General features: G+C 42.1%; 2 protein-coding genes across 3 annotated transcripts in view; one reads left to right on the forward strand and one right to left on the reverse strand.

The window, feature by feature from the left end:
- Positions 1 to 16,102, reverse strand: part of pcxb (pyruvate carboxylase b) — a 319,257-nt gene that overhangs the window by 103,696 nt on the left and 199,459 nt on the right. The window lies entirely within an intron of this gene.
- LOC147335944 (leucine-rich repeat and fibronectin type-III domain-containing protein 4) overlaps positions 1 to 16,102 on the forward strand; it is a 39,546-nt gene that overhangs the window by 17,442 nt on the left and 6,002 nt on the right. The window contains exons 3-7 of the mRNA XM_086284174.1: positions 2,414 to 3,022; positions 3,110 to 3,272; positions 5,047 to 5,217; positions 6,964 to 7,125; positions 7,745 to 8,479. Coding sequence (XP_086140300.1) covers positions 2,440 to 3,022; positions 3,110 to 3,272; positions 5,047 to 5,217; positions 6,964 to 7,125; positions 7,745 to 8,479 — 1,814 coding nt within the window. The 5' untranslated portion in view covers positions 2,414 to 2,439. The remainder of the gene's footprint in view (positions 1 to 2,413; positions 3,023 to 3,109; positions 3,273 to 5,046; positions 5,218 to 6,963; positions 7,126 to 7,744; positions 8,480 to 16,102) is intronic.

Below are 16,102 nucleotides of genomic sequence, written 5' to 3' on the forward strand. Positions count from 1 at the left end.
TGCCGCAGGCAAACCAAGTGTTAGCAAAGCGTGGGGTAAAGCTGGTTTAGCGCCGATCGTATGAAGACACCACCTGACATTAGGGCTTTTCAGGGAACATGTCGGAGAAGACACATTTTTATGCAGTATTACACTTTGCCAGAGTATTGTCACATTTTAGTATGCATGGCTCCACAGGAGTGCAGGAGCAGTCGACTTCCAGCATCAACCTGCCCCAGGGACTGGCTGTCACTGCAGGCTTCCGTGCCTTTGTCCTCCTCCCCACACTCCCACCATCCCACTCTCTCCTGCTGCAAGCATTTTCATCCTTCCTTTTCTTTTTTTTGAAAATGATGACACTAGACATAAGGAAATAACAATCCCTGATATCATTGCTAAGCTGGAGAGCATCTTGGGAGTTTTATTTTTAGGCTGGGTTGAAAACGGTACAGAGTTCCTGGTAGTCATTGCAGCTTCCCAGAACAACCAAGAGGCACTCAAGTAGCAAAAAGCAATGTTTTCTAACTCTGCAGTCTATTGACGTACAACTGAACGGCTTGATGGGATGGGCAGAAAACCGGGCTCATGCCCAAACTGCATTGCTCTTGATAACTAATATCTCATTGGTTTAATGTGCTGCCCAAGCATCATGCTTCAACAGGAAACGCAGGATATTAAAGCAGCAATGGAACCATTCAATAAAGCAAAAAAGTAGTTCTTGCGTGATCTATACCACCTTTTTCATTCCTTCCCCTCAGCTTTTACCGAGAACATTTGAGATCCCAAGATTAAAAAAAAAAAAGTATATTCATTTCAGGCACTAGAGTTCTCATCTTCTCATTTACTCAATACAAAGTTATCATTCAAAAAGGAGACAGTGTAGCCTGGTCTAATATAGAGCTCACATTTTGGAAGCAGACCAAAACTACCATGTAGCAGTCTTGCTATCCGAGCTAGATTGCAAACGCTCCTCTAGTTTCAGGCAAAAAGAGTAAAGCCAGAATCTAATGGAAAATATTGAGCCGCAATTTGCGTCAACCTGTAAAGCCATCGTGATGCATAGTTATGCCTGGTCATTACTCAAAGTATTGGGTTGCACATACTGTATATCACCGTGTAATCATCACACTCTAGTTTCTGCACTGTCAGTTTACAGATTGCTTCATATGAAAATATCCCCATCGTTCTTCAGTGATGTTTTTGTGTCCGTCCGTGACTCACCATCTCATCTCCCCTCATCGCATCTCTGACTGTTATCAACCATCTCTGTCACTCTTTCTGCATCTAGGCTACAGTTGCTATAACAACTATTAGGCATGGCAATCAGTGGCTGTGACTCACTCCTATACCTTATCACTAAGCCACAATGTGTGCATTTACTGGCAAGATAAAGGCAGAGGGATGCCATTTCAAAGCCACAACACAAACAGAAGTGAGATTTTTAACACCGAACAAAACAGCTGACCCGCCCCTACAACCAAAAAGCCAATTAACAGCCAAACGGGGAGTCATTTGAGCCAATAATGTTACACTGACAGATGTCAGAGACACAGTGTATACGTTTTGAGTGCCTTTATTCACAAATAACCAGAATTAGCATGACATTTGTTTATATGTTCTGATAGGGTTTTCCAGAGATGCTTATCATGTTTGCAAGTATTTGTAACAGTGTGTGCCCAAGTGCAACCTGATGAATCAGAGCTTGTTGGGGTTTTTTTTGCTTTAAAATAGTGACTGAATTATGGATCCTCTCCATACATTTAAAAAAAACAAGGCTGCAGAGTAGAACGACTTGCTTCTAGTACGACTGTACTGCCATACATACTGTATGTGTGAGACTTACAATGGGACCCTGGTGTGTTTAGTACTATGCCAGGCTTACCAACACCTGCATTGTGCTTTATTTGAGCTTTGCTGTGGAATCCAGGCTGATGGGCTGCTGCTGACCCAATTTGATTCCCTGACCCATAGTGTTAAGAAAGGGTCCTATGATATAACAATAATCCACTCTAACATGTTTCTAGGTAACTGTTACTATGGGGACTGGCTGTGTTCAGTCTTTTGGGATGCTGTTGCTAGGCAATAAGCTACAGTGGCAAAGAGGTAGACAGGACAGAATATACATGTAAGCCAATTAAAAAAAAAAAAAAAAAAAAAGCACACAGCAAGGGAGGCAACCATTTTTCAATACAGATTTTTTTAATGCTACAAAGCACCATGTAGGCACTAGTGTGAAGTGGTACTTGTTTAGAAGAGGCCTTGACCCACACAGGTATGGATGTGTGTAAAGCAAGCCCTTGCTTCACTTCTGTCTAGTCAGAGTAGGTGGAAGACAAAAAAACCAGACACACACATAGAAATACGACCAACTGTATGAGTTTAAAAACTATGTCTAATCTTTTCCCCCCCCCATCTGTTCTCTTTTTCTCTCCAGGTCTGTGAACAGCCAGGCGTTCTACCATGCCTGTCCCCCCACCCTTCAATCCCCGCAGACAAAAACACCTACCCCACACACACCACCCCGAAGACAGAGCAGAGGGCTCCGACTTCCCATCCCTCTTCCCTCTGCCCAGTCTGTCCGTCTCTCTTCTGTCCCCTCTTTTTGTTTCATCTCTGTCAACTTCCTCCCATCTCATCCACTGCGCCTGTCCCAGGACTGCAAAGAGAACCCTCCCGGACTCTGTCCCTTTCCCAGTCTTTCACTGGCTGACTTTGGTCACATGCTGCCTGCTTCCTTCTCTAATTGGAGCAGGGGAGACGTGGGGTGTGGTCTCGGCCTGTCCTTTCCACTGCGTGTGTCGAAACCTTTCGGAGTCACTGAGCACGCTCTGTGCCGACAAAGGCCTCCTGTTCGTCCCACCGCATGTTGACCGGCGGACAGTTGAGCTGCGACTGGCCGATAACTTTATAACAGAAGTGGGCGGAAATGATTTTGTCAACATGACCGGATTGGTTGATCTGACACTGTCAAGGAACACCATCCACCTTATTAGACCAATGACCTTTGCTGACCTGGAGAGTCTACGCTCTCTGCATCTGGATGGTGAGCAGTTATTTTATTATCAGTGTTCAAGACTTGAATCAAATACACTACTTAAACGTGTTTTTACCCGTTTATTGTTTTATCCAGGTAATCGCTTGACAATACTCGGACCTAGAGACCTTGCAGGTTTGGTCAATCTGCAGCACCTGATTGTCAACAACAACCAGCTGATCAAGGTCTCCGTGCAGGCTTTCGATGACTTCTTGCTCACACTGGAAGACCTCGACTTATCTTACAATAACCTCAGGAGGTGAGTTTTTCCTTTTGTTGGGTATCACCCACGTGCACAGCACATCCAAGCCACAGACATTGTTCTTTAAGCAGAAATCATCAAAAATGGGGCCTGGAGCCAGACTTGCAACGTTTAAAAACGGCAGTGAAGTCCGTTGTTGATAGAGTTTCTCACTAAATTACTCCAAAAACTTGTACGTGTGAAGGTTTTGTGCCTTTCCACTGATCTCTCAATTGTTCATATGACGGTAAACTCAATGAATTAAGAAAAATAAACTATGAGATTATTTTTCTTGCAATATTTCAGGATGTTCATCCTCCTTGTAAATAGGTCATTCTTAAATAGATAGTATTTAACAAGAATACTTTATTTTGCACATTTTGAAGACATATCTCACATGGGTTTATGGTTACAAGTTTAAGTTTTAGGAAAACACCTTGTGCTACACAACTTAAAGGGGAAAAGAACCATATACTGTTGTTTTTCTTAGGCTGCATACAGTGGACTGAACGTGGCCCATGAACTAAATTGAGTTTGACACAAAGGATGTCAAACTCAATTTAATTCATGAGCCAGCATACACTGACACACCCGTCTCTGTCAGTGTATCCTGCACACAAAATTTACACACAAATGCACAATGAAAACACTTGGCATATGAGGCAACGAGGAGAAGAAAGGGAAAGAAAAATGAAAGTCAATTTTGATGAGGTTCTAATTTTCTTTCACTTGGTCTGAGCTCACTCCACTGCCACCGTGTACACTGTTATAGCTGCTCTATACAGCTGAGTGCAGGGTGCAGTATTCTTCTCGTGTCTATTTAGGACAATAGGGATTCAGGGTTACTTTCCATTCCTCTGGTCTAAATGATAAGTCAGAACAATGATGATATTCTCTTTTAGACCTCTATTCTCTTCCTAGTGTCCCTCTGTGCTGATAAATTCAGCAGCATTGGGCTGTCAGTTCTGATTAAGATGTTTCATTTGTCTCCTCTAAAGCAGCTCTTTGGCCTTTCTCCAACCTCTAAAACCATAATCTAAACCATAAACATGGTCTAATTAACTATGCCTGGCACTTCTTTCCTCTTTCAGGCCTGTTGTCTAATCAAACTATTGTACAGATAAATGGAGGCCACCTGCTGTAACCATCAATGTTTACCAAATTGTTTTTGTAACTGATTAAAATCACTGAATACGTTTATTTAGTCAACTACAAAAAGAAAAGCATGCTTTGCACCCAATGAACTTTATTACTCAACAGCAAGGTGATTGTAAAGTTCAGTTCGGTGAACCTGGACACAAAAAAAGGTTAAAATCAGCAGGGCTGGTGTGACTGATGCCAAAAAATAAATGCTTCGTATTTTTCCTATTTTGCTAGTTCCAGACATTTCATTTGGATTCACTAATTGGTCCAAAACAGGGAATGACAGCACTAATGGAATACTAAATGACTACAGCAATGGGTCACAGATGGGACTTGGGGAAACCCAGATAGAGCAAAAGATTCAGAAGGAAAACAAGCATCTGTTGTTGTTGTCTGCCATTGTTGTCACTATTAATTCATCGTTGCATATTTGTTCTCTGACGAGTAAGAAGAAATTACCCAGAGAACAACAAATGAACTGTGGATCTATCGGTGCTACAATCACATCCTTTAATAAAGTGGTCTCAAGAGGTGGATCTGTCTTTAGAGCTGCTGTTACTCCATCTTCACACTGCATGATCAATCTCACTACAAAGTTTACCAATTCAATAAATCTCACATTAGCCGTTGTTCTTTTTTATATCTACAGGGTACCATGGGAGTCCATTCAGAACATGGCCAGTCTGCACACACTAAACCTGGACCATAACCTGATAGATCACATAGCGGAAGGAGTCTTTGGAGAGCTGTATAAGCTTGCAAGGCTGGATATGACCTCCAACAGGCTCCGAACCCTGCCTCCTGATCCTCTCTTTGCAAGGTAGCTCTTAAGCTTCAACTTTTATGTTTCCCTCAGAAGTAGCTTAGTAGAAATATCCTGTTGCAGACGCCACAAAGCTACCAGTGTGTGTGTTTTTAGCAGGGTGCTTTCTGGCACAGAAAAAGAAGAAAGACAATGCTGGTGTGCTGGCATTCGGTAAATTCTTTAGTCAACATTTACTTTTATGCTATTTATGTGCCACCACAAATTCTCACCACTTCGCTGACTCAAACATATTTCAAGTTTTGAAATAGTGATGGCGAGTTATATGACGGTTATAAATAGAAGTACGCACTCATTGTAAAGCTGTCAGCTGTGCTCCAACTAATGTGGAAATCAAAGTCCAGCTGTGACACAGCTTTGGTCAACTGGAACTCAGTGGGACTGACATTTCTGTCAAATCAACCGTATGAGGTGTTGCACTGACACGATTTCTAACTCGCCTGTCTAAGGACTACGTTGCACGCTATGACAGACCATAGTGTGCAAGATCATAACAACTGACCAGTGCTTTGATTAGTAATAGAGACATTTCAGCTCAGGCCACCTTTTAAAAACAAGTTAAAATGATCTCTTTAATCATAACTTCCCCTGTAACTGCATCCAGATTTAAAAGGGAAACCTGAATGCTTGCACAACAAGTTGTATTCTTCTATAGTTTATGCAATCCAGTGTTTAAATCTTTTATATTTTAACATAAAGTTCAGTCTGATTGTACTAAATAGAGCTTCTCACATAGCCATGCTATACACAGCCAGTTTATTCTGCAGTTTCACATGTTCCCATACCCTCTACAGATCACACCAGTCATTAAATGCCATATAAAATTACTTATAACAGCTTGGTATTAAAATGGAAACTTGGGAACAATTATCAAGTTTAAGGTTTTAGAAACATTTGAAAATAAGTTATGGCACAACAAAATTTTTTACAATTGCAGACATTTGCACAATAAATGAACTCCACGAATTGCTTCCCTTCCACTGATCCATGTGTTCAGATAACGCAAAGGTGGATTTGATGTTCACATAAATCAACGTACAGTCACAGTTAACCCTTTTCTAAAAACGGCTGTGAACTGTAAAATGCTTTGCGGGAGCAGATCAGTATAAAGTACATTAAAAGCAGAAAATAGAGTGACACAATCAGACAGCTGAGCCTCGTCTATCAAGCTTTGTCCAATTAACTTCAAAAGAATTTGTTAAACAAAAATTGCAACACTTGTGCAACGGTGCCCATTAGAGGTCTCGGAAAACAAGTAGTGGTCTCCAAACCATTTGTCAGAATGAGAATCAAAGCTATAAATTTGTGGTGAGCAAAGACAGCCTCATCTACCAGCCGTTCACACTGTATAACTGACAAGTTTTACTCAGTGATGCATGCAAAGCTCAGATTTCTGTCAGGAGCAAATAGCAGAGAGGTTGAACATGGTATGTTCAAATGTGAAGATACCATGTTCACATTTGGTTTGCACCAAATTGACTTCAACCTGTCTAAGGACAAGTTCATGAAAGACGTCCTAAAGTTGTTCTTAGAGAGAGATGTTCAAAGTAAATCATTTATAAAAATTTAACCAAATGCAAATTGATTATCTTCATGAGTTTTAAGGCTCTTTTGTATTCACTACAGGTACTCATTTCAAAATGAGAGAAAAGACAATTATGAATACTGCATTTAAATAACCTCGAAGTCCAGCAAGGCATCATTAAGTGAATGGACTGACTGCTTTTCTTTTATTATATTCAGGTCTCAGACAGGTGCAATAAGTCCTACCCCATACAATGCTGTCATAAGCCTAAATTTTGGAGGGAACCCACTGCACTGCAATTGTGAACTGCTGTGGTTAAGGCGCCTCATCCGTGGAGATGACATGGAGACGTGTGCCACTCCTGCTCACCTTGCTGGAAGGTAAATCATCGTCAGCTGGTCAACGGATTATTCTGATTCTTGTAACTAGTAAAGGTTTCCTCTATCATAGGGCAACAATGTAATAAGTTACAGGCTGAACAATGTTTTGAATTAAAATGACCTAATTCTTACCTTAATGAGATCAAGCTCAAACTCATGAGGACTCATGCAGTCAGTTTTAAGAACACTGGCGTGATATTTTGCCCCTAATTAGATACTCTGAACTACCTCTACTTCCTACATCACTCTTTTCTAAATTTCTAGTCTAACTCTAGTCAAAACCACACTGAAAATGAAGCATTTATGAGGAAAAGGAGTTGCTGTCCTCATCAGTCTGCTATTATTCACATTTTCAGCATTTTTGAGTTTGTCATCATAGGATCCTGGTGTCTCTTAGTTTGAATATGTATGCGGACAGATGTTAACATGATAGGCTTTGATAGAAGGAAGCTGTTGGTCTTCGCATTTTAAGCTCCTGTCCCACATATGATTCTTGCGTGACTCATTGCAAGATGCTATCTGGTTAATTGATCATTTGGGATTTGTGGAGAATAGCAAAATTAATCTGCTCCACCCATCTCCCTCCACCTCTCTCACTGTCTCTTTTCTGTGCCTGCAGATATTTCTGGTCAATTCCTGAGGAGGAGTTCACATGTGAACCACCTCTCATCACTCGCCACACGCACAAGCTGTGGGTGCTGGAGGGCCAGCGAGCCACGCTAAAGTGCCGTGCCATTGGTGACCCCGAGCCAGTAGTCCACTGGGTTTCACCAGATGATCGCATCATCGCAAACTCATCCCGGACCAGCTCCTTTAGCAACGGGACCTTGGATATCTTGGTAACAGTAGCCCGTGATGACGGGGCATATACATGTATCGCAATAAACGCAGCAGGTGAAGCAACTGCCACTGTGGATCTCAAAATAATCCCCCTGCCTCACCGGGGTGGAGTAGGTGGAAACGCTGGGAGCAACAGTGTTAACACCAAGAACAACAGGAACGTGACCAATGGAATTTTACGGACCGATCCGGGCTCGTCGGATATTAGCACGGCCAAAAATGGAGGGATTAACAATGGCGGTGGACGCGGAGGAGAGCCAGAGGATGGGAAAAGAGTTGGAGGGGATGACGAAGAGGGTGACGGCGGTAGGGCATCTGAAGGAGAGAGGACTGATGGAGGAAGCATGGAGGAAGAAGAAGGGGACGAAGAAGAAGGAAGGATGATTGGAGTACAGGGAGTAACATCGACATCGGCTCAGGTCCGATGGGATTTGGGGCGTTTGTCTGGAGCTTACGTTGTCTGGATGTATCAGATACAGTACAACTGCACCGCCGATGAGACGCTCGTTTACAGGTCAGTTCAACTTTACTCACAATGCAAATAATAGAAGCTTTTGTCGCTTATCTAATGGCAAACTTAGACACTTGCCATATGATTGCTTTCTCAGCTTCTCCTCCAGAAGGTATTTTTGCAGGGTCATGCCCACCCTTTTCTTTCATGCTAATCATTTTAAATATTTATCCATTACAATATGACACCTCAGTAGTCGAACTGTTCATCTTGCATATTGATGTGCGGATAGCTTAAGGGAAAAGTGAACGGGGAGCGGAATAAAGGGATAGTGGACGAGAGAGTGTTAATAATTTATCTCCATCACTATGACACTTAAACTCAATAGGCATTAGGCTTGCATAAGAATCCATGAGAGAAAACAGTCTAAACAAAGCTAAAGGACGAGACTAATGTCTTTCAATATAAAACAGTGTGGCTTTTTTTAGCTACTTGGTGTGCTTACATGTACAATACTATGGTGCTGTTCATGAATTATAGCGGTACACAGTCAAAGTTTACTGTTTTTGAATTTATGAGCGTAGACTGATGAGACATTATGCGTGGGGTTATTGCTACAGTGGCTGAAACAGTGAGGAAGATGGGATAAGACACTGGGCTGGCTGAGCAAGGGCTGCCACTGTGCTATTATTTGTGTGGGGTTTTTATTTTAGCTGGCAGTAATGCTGGGGTTCAATGTGGCTTCCCTCAGGTATTATAAAGAAGGCATTAAGCTGTAAGTGTATCGTAAGGGGTAGAGCAACTCGTATGACAAAGACTGTAGAGAACAGAGATGGAAATATGATTGTGAAGAAAAAAAGCTATAATCTGAAAGTTTGAGAGCAAAGTAAAAATAGTAGGAACCTGAGCTGTTTGCAAAAGGGTGGATGGGGAGGTAAAAAGCAATACTATGAGTGAAGGATACAGTTAGAAGGGGAAAGCGGATGAATTTAGACATGTGGACTGAGACCTGTAGAGACTGAGAAGATGGGTTCTACCCAAATCACCTTGAGGTGAGATTGAGATAAAAGCAGGATGTGTGAAAGCAGACTGACAGTAAGGAGGACAAGAGAGTAGAAGGCCCACGTGGGAAAAGGAAGACAAAAACAAAAAAAGGAACCGAGGGTGGAGAGAGGGAGGGAAGGTATTTAAATCCATAACTGAAATAGAAAGACCGTGTACACAGATATACACCTGGGTATGAAAGAAAGGGGGAGGTTGGGGGAACTGATGCAATAAGGGAGAAAGGAGAAAATGGAGCCCACGGAAACGTAAGACAGCGAGAAAAAAAAAACAAGCAAACAGGAATAATGTGACAAGGGAGCAGGAACGTTTAGAAATAGAGACGAGGCAATTTTGTGAAAGCAAAGTGCTCCTCTGCTGAAAAGGAGGTTGTGCAGTTGAAAGGATGGAGATAAAGAGATGTCCAACAGGAATGCAACATCAAAACAAATAACATGCAGATTCTTTAGACTCCCACGACACGCTTGTTATACCTAAAATGAGCTCACTGACATCTCGAGTTCCTTGTTGATCACTAGTGTTAATTTCTCAGTGGATAATAATCTGAGATCAGGGGAGCAAGCTGGTTATCTCTAGTAACAAAGGTTAAGAGAAGATACTCTCCACAAACTATGAGATATCAAACAACACAATACCAGGTTAATTAGTTTCTCGATTAAATTTGACTCAAAATTTAAGTGTATTTTCTCAAGGGTGGTTTTATAAAAATACAGACTTCTTTGGGCACCTAAACGTAGCTCTTTAAGGCAAAAGGTTGACACCAGTAAAATGCTTTTCTTAAACACTCAGCTGTGAGAGAAACAAAAGAAAACAGAAGAGATAAGCATGAAAGAATGAGTCACAGACCAGCTGGGATCACAGGAGAGTAAGCGATCTGAGGTTTTGCCAGATTGTGACACATACAGCCCTCTGTTTTCCTGGTGGAAAGAGTAGGGTAGTGGCCATTTTAACAGGTCAGTGTGGAAAACAGGTTGAAATAGGAGACAAGTCTGGAGGCACAACCCTCAGTCTCTCAGGACAGAAAGAGGAAAGCAGCATACTACAACGCTGTCGAGCATTTCCAGTATGGCTTCCCATCATGCTATCAATGAGCTAGTGCCAACTAAAGTTTCACACGAGAAAAAAAGGAATCAACCAAAGCAAGTCTGGCTTAGAAACTCAAAAGGTGAGACCAGGTCAGTGAGATTTCAGGTTTTTTATCTGGGATTTGTGTTCGTATTCTATTGCTGAATTTGGGAGGAGGAAACACCAGCCACTCGCTGAATTGGGCAAAAGATGGGAAGAGGGGGAGATGAGGGGCATTCAGAAATGAAGACAGAAACACAGGAAAAGAGGAATCTTTGAGAAATGACAAGAAATAAATGCATCGTAAGATGGTGGTATGCAGACAAGAGAACAGCAGACTGCACTGTATCCTTTAAAAGGTCAGTCGTATGTTAGACAACACCGACCTCCATTTTAGCATGCTTTGTAATTCTGCTGGCATCTGTGAGAGTACCAAGTACAATGTCATGGATGTGGCTTCCTTTGAGCTGTGCTCCCTCACAACATTAAGCCAGCTTCCTTCCCGGAGCTCTGCTACCCTTTAACAGCACCACACGGTCACTGATCCTTCAGTGTGACATGAAACCCAGATTCTGAAAAGCACAGTGAAAGAACTGCCAAAGATTTCCTTGTTGCCGGTAAATGTGAGCAATTACCATGACTTCTTTGCCCACGCATGGGACTGGTCTACCTGAAGGACAAAGAGCAGGACAGGAAAGCACGAGTCCATGTTAATGAGCCAGCACTTTAAAGCAACCAATGGAGCACCATCTGTTCAAAAGCGCGTTTTCGTCAGCACTTGCAAGTCACAAAGAAAATGCAGTCATAGACAGTTTAAGGCTGTCAACCCTCATCGGCCGGCACTACAGCTTTGTGGAGCTTTTTCGGTCGCGTCTTAATCAGAAGCACGTCAACTTTAATGGCAGCTGTGATACTGAATTAACACATTGACATATTCCATGTACTGTATGCAGGAACACAAAGCTGAAAGAAGCATTTAATTAGCTGGGATTGTAAACAATGACCTCGCTACCAGTCAGAATCTACCTGACATGTAGTAAATAGACATTTTACAGGAAACAGATTACATGTTCAGCACAAGTCTCACTGAGCCCAACCTCTGTATAATCCATTATTCACTAAGAATTATACAAGATATCTGCCGTTTCACTGTGCTTCATGATTTTTTTTACGTGTAAATCCATCTATTTTTAGCCTCTGGCAAGCAGTTGGGAATTAGTTATGAATCACTGCTATATACGGTATGTCAGAGAGAGCATCTGTATGACACTTGTATATGTCTGAGCCAAAGGTTTCTCATTAGGTTTAACAACAGTCTTTAAAGTGCGCAGGAAGGCGTAGAGTGGCTTTGACAATTTTCACAATTGCACCCCAGTCACCACATGATCGACCTTTCTGCCGGGCACTCAAAGTGCCAAGTTCGGCTAAGACTTAATGGGAACAGTAACGATCACAGGGAGAGCAATGGGAGTACATTGGAGAGAAAAATCACGCAGAGTTTGAGAAATAATGAGAATAATGAAAGTTGTGTCTAAGAAAAGGTCGCACTGTTAAAAAGTACAGAGCGAGAGGTTGAAAGCCGCAGGAAAGGAGCGTGCTGAGAAACCGAGCTGAGAACACGGCTAATGAGTCACAAAAGGAGAGGGCTTTAATAAAAAAATCCTGAAAATTAGGTGTTGGCATTAAAGATTTTTCCTGTTGCAAATTACCCACCATATCTGACTAATATTTGAAAACACTGAATTGTGCTATGGATGTATTTATAAATGCTCACCCAGGGCACTGACTATAGCTACACCAAACTATGTGTCAGTTTTATTTATACAGCATATTTCATTACATGTAAACTAAATGTGCTTAGCAAAAGTGACAAGAATCTAAACTACAGTGTGTTCAGCCAACAAAAACAGGAAAAAACAAACAACACACTGAGCTGTGCAAATGATTTTCCCCACTGGTCCAATCAGAAATCCATCAAAATCTTCACATGGTTTCACTTTGTCATATTACAACATATTACAACACAAAAAAAAATAATCATAAAAGCAAGAAGATATGTGCAAATGCTGAGGCTGGGATTGATAAGGATGTAATAAGAGACGTGGCAGGGAGCAGGGCATGCCGAGGCATGCGGCTTCAAAGATGGAAAAAGAGGAAAGCAAAATGAACAGACCAGGACAGCTGAGCGGTTAGAGGGCAGGGAGGGAAGCGAAAAGGAGATGAGGTAAAATGAAGTGAAGAGTTTTACCCCACGGGAAGAGCTAATTAAGTGTTAAACTACTGTGTCAATACATGCGTCAGCTCATATCAGAGGCTTCAAAAGGAAGGAAGAGAACAGGGTCAGCACTCAATACATATGTCACGTTATATTATTCTGTAGAGTCACATGAAGGAAAAGGACGGGCTAAGCAGGTAGCAAAGGATGGACAGGGAATTTCCTATAAATATCTAGGTGGTTAAAGTGAAGAAAGGGGGAGCAACGATGAGGACGACAAGGAGAAGGTCGCATAATGAAAGAAAGCAACCGAATCAGGCATCGAGGGGGGAAAAATAAAATCAGACCGAATAAGGAAGAGTTAAGTGAAAAGCCAGATAAAGGAAAGCAAAACAGGGGAGGTGGGGTGATCATGGAAAACTGAAGAAAGCAGACAAAATTGAGAGAGACAGATAACAAGGCAATAAACAGTCTGACGAATCAAGGCTAAAAATGTATGTAGGAAAGAGTGGACATGGGGTGGGGGGGGGGGGGGGGGGGTGAGGAGAGCTGGATAGATGTCAGCCAGAAGGAGATAATTGCTTTGTTGTTCCTCTTCATCTTTCTTTCTCTCACTCACTCCTCCGGCTCTTGCTCTCTGTGCCCAATCTTGTCTGGTGTCAGACCACCAGACTTGGTAACTCTGACAGAGAGGAGCAAGACGTGAGGCGGCGAGAATAACAAGAGAAGACAGGAAGTACGATGAGAAGAAAGAAAAAAAATTGGGCTCCACCACTCCTTGATTCCCTCCATCACTCTCTTTTCCTCTCCGCCTTACTCTCACGGGTACTAATAATTACTCGTTTCTGTGTCACCGGCTTGAACAAAGCACTTCCTTGTCTCGATTACTTTCTTCCTGCATCTGTGGATGTGCACGCCTTTGCAGGCTTTAACCATAATTAGAAGCACAGGGATGGAGCAAACTCTCTTGGTATGTTAGAAGCCGGCCCACAAAGATCGAGTCGGCGCAAATACAGACAACACCACGGCCGTTTAATCAATCAATTTTCGTAGTCCACGATGATCAGTCCGAGTTACACGAGATGCACTTTGTATTCATGAACATAATGTCTCGAGCAGAGGTTTTAGCCGGATATTATTTCATGTGTACCCACACCACATAGCTAAATACGGGTAAAAAAAATGAATAATGCAGCGAGTGCTAGCGAATCAGCATATCAAAGATGCATGCGTTTGTGAATGTGTCTGGGTCTTCCATGTATATTTTAGTGAATTTGCTTGCCTATTTTTGTCGCTCCCAGTGTAGCAAAAACAACTAGAGAGGTGATTCACAATCTCATAAGGGAGGAAGCAGTGGCGGGGTGGGAAAGACGACTGAGAGGGGTGGTGGGCAAGAGGAAGAGGAAAAGAAATATAGGATACAAATGGTGAGGTGGGTAGTGAAAAGGAAAAGAGGCGGTAAGAGGATGAGGGAGGAGCAGTGGTACCTAAAAAGGAGATGGCAGAGGAGATAGGGGTAGATGAGAGGGGAGGAAGAGTGACCTTGGATGCTCAATCATGGTACATGGTTATTGGTGTGGCTAATAGAGATGTAGTGGAGTGACTGAAAAGGAAGAGAGGCTGGGAGATCAGGTAGAGCCTGGTGGAAAATACCAAAGGATTTGAGGCAAGCAGATGAGGTAAAAGATACACAGGATTAGACCAGAGGAGGAGAGTGAAGTTGTAAAAGAGGTTGAACCAAAGATGACTGCATCACTGCAGATTTAGGCTAAGGAAAAAGAGGGATGGGTGATTGCACCGCAATGAAAAGCTCATAGGATATGAGGAGATAAGAGAGCCTGATCACCCAAATGGAGGAAATCTGGTCATGTAAGACTGATGGAGGAAAATAATAAAATAAGTTGGCCGCATTGACGGTGGAGGACTGATAAAGAGCTTTACAGGAGTATATAGAGGGAAGAATGGAGGACAGAGTGAATAAAAAGGGAGGAGTCTGAATAGTAGGATTAGAAAAATGACTAAAGGTGTGCATGACTGTGTGAGGCATGGTCACAATGGAGGACCAAATCAAAGACTCATCCAGAAAGCTTAGTTGTGTTAGGCTAATCCAGACAGATGCAAATATGCTGGTCTAGAATATCATCTTATAAGATTTAGGCATTCTTTTTCAGTATCCAGCAACACACTAACTCTGAACCAGTATGCACTAATATGAATCAAAGTAAGAAAAGAGATTTGGGTATTAGCCTGTGATAGACAGAAGCAGCAACTCACTGGAGTAAATGAATCACTCCAATGATGGTCAAGTCGCTCTGTCTTGTGGGATCTATCAATTATATATAGATGCATAAAGGCTGTGGATGAACTGACACCATTGCGATAAATCTCGGGGGCTTTGATAAGCCTATACTATGACCAAGGCTTTTTATTCAGAAACAGAAGCATAGCGAGCGATGCCTCTTGTATATTTCAAGTTAGAAATCTGATTGAGCACCCCCTGTCTTTACTACTGGACTTCACAGGAGTTATTCACAATTCTCTGACTTGACTGATTGCACAAGAGGTTTTATTTTGAGCTTTCATCCCTGAGATATTTGGTCATAATCCTCGGTTTCACTTTCACACTCTGGATGTCTTTTTGCTGTAGGAATATGAAAACTCCTTAATCAAAACCTCTCATCTTTTTATGTCAGTGCTGGTTACTGCTGATGTTTAGGTTGTCCACTGTAGTTTATATCCATGAGTTCAGAGATCTCTGACACTTCTTTACAGTTCTGTGAGAAAGATTAAATTAGCTTCAGCATACACATTTCTTAGCGTATCAAAGTACAGCTTTATTTTTGTAATTGGTATCTCTCAAGCTTATGCTGTGCTTATGATGTTGCTATGGAAAAATTATTTGGCAATTTTATGTCAATTTTCTGAAAATAAGACATGACTAATATCCTGGGAAATGAAGCTAGGAAAGTTGATTGGTCCCGAGTGCTTAGTGAGTGGATATCAGAAGACGAGGTACTCTTAGTATAATTACTACACTGCTGAGTCAAATAATGAGCCTTTGCCATGGAAACATACACCTGGAACCCAAGCTGCTCCACCGCACAGCACGAGTTAACGGGCAGATTTGTAACTGTGTTAGAAGGGACTTTATAGCGACCTAATGACCGCCGGATGAGGACGACTTTAATGACGATGCCCCATGTGTCTACTCAGATTATCTGGGAACCTGGAGTGTCACACAGTACGTTGTAATTTCTTGTTAAATTCATACCGAGCTTCTGCTGAAAATTAGAAGTTTGGAAGCATTTCCTTGCTATTCAAATCACCCCAGGCAATTTGCTAAA

Source organism: Aulonocara sp. 'chitande type north' Nkhata Bay, linkage group LG3 (genome assembly GCF_057382095.1).
Source record: "Aulonocara sp. 'chitande type north' Nkhata Bay isolate Kocher_YH1m ecotype deep benthic linkage group LG3, A_spYH_male_GT1.1, whole genome shotgun sequence".
Taxonomy (NCBI): domain Eukaryota; kingdom Metazoa; phylum Chordata; class Actinopteri; order Cichliformes; family Cichlidae; genus Aulonocara; species Aulonocara sp. 'chitande type north' Nkhata Bay.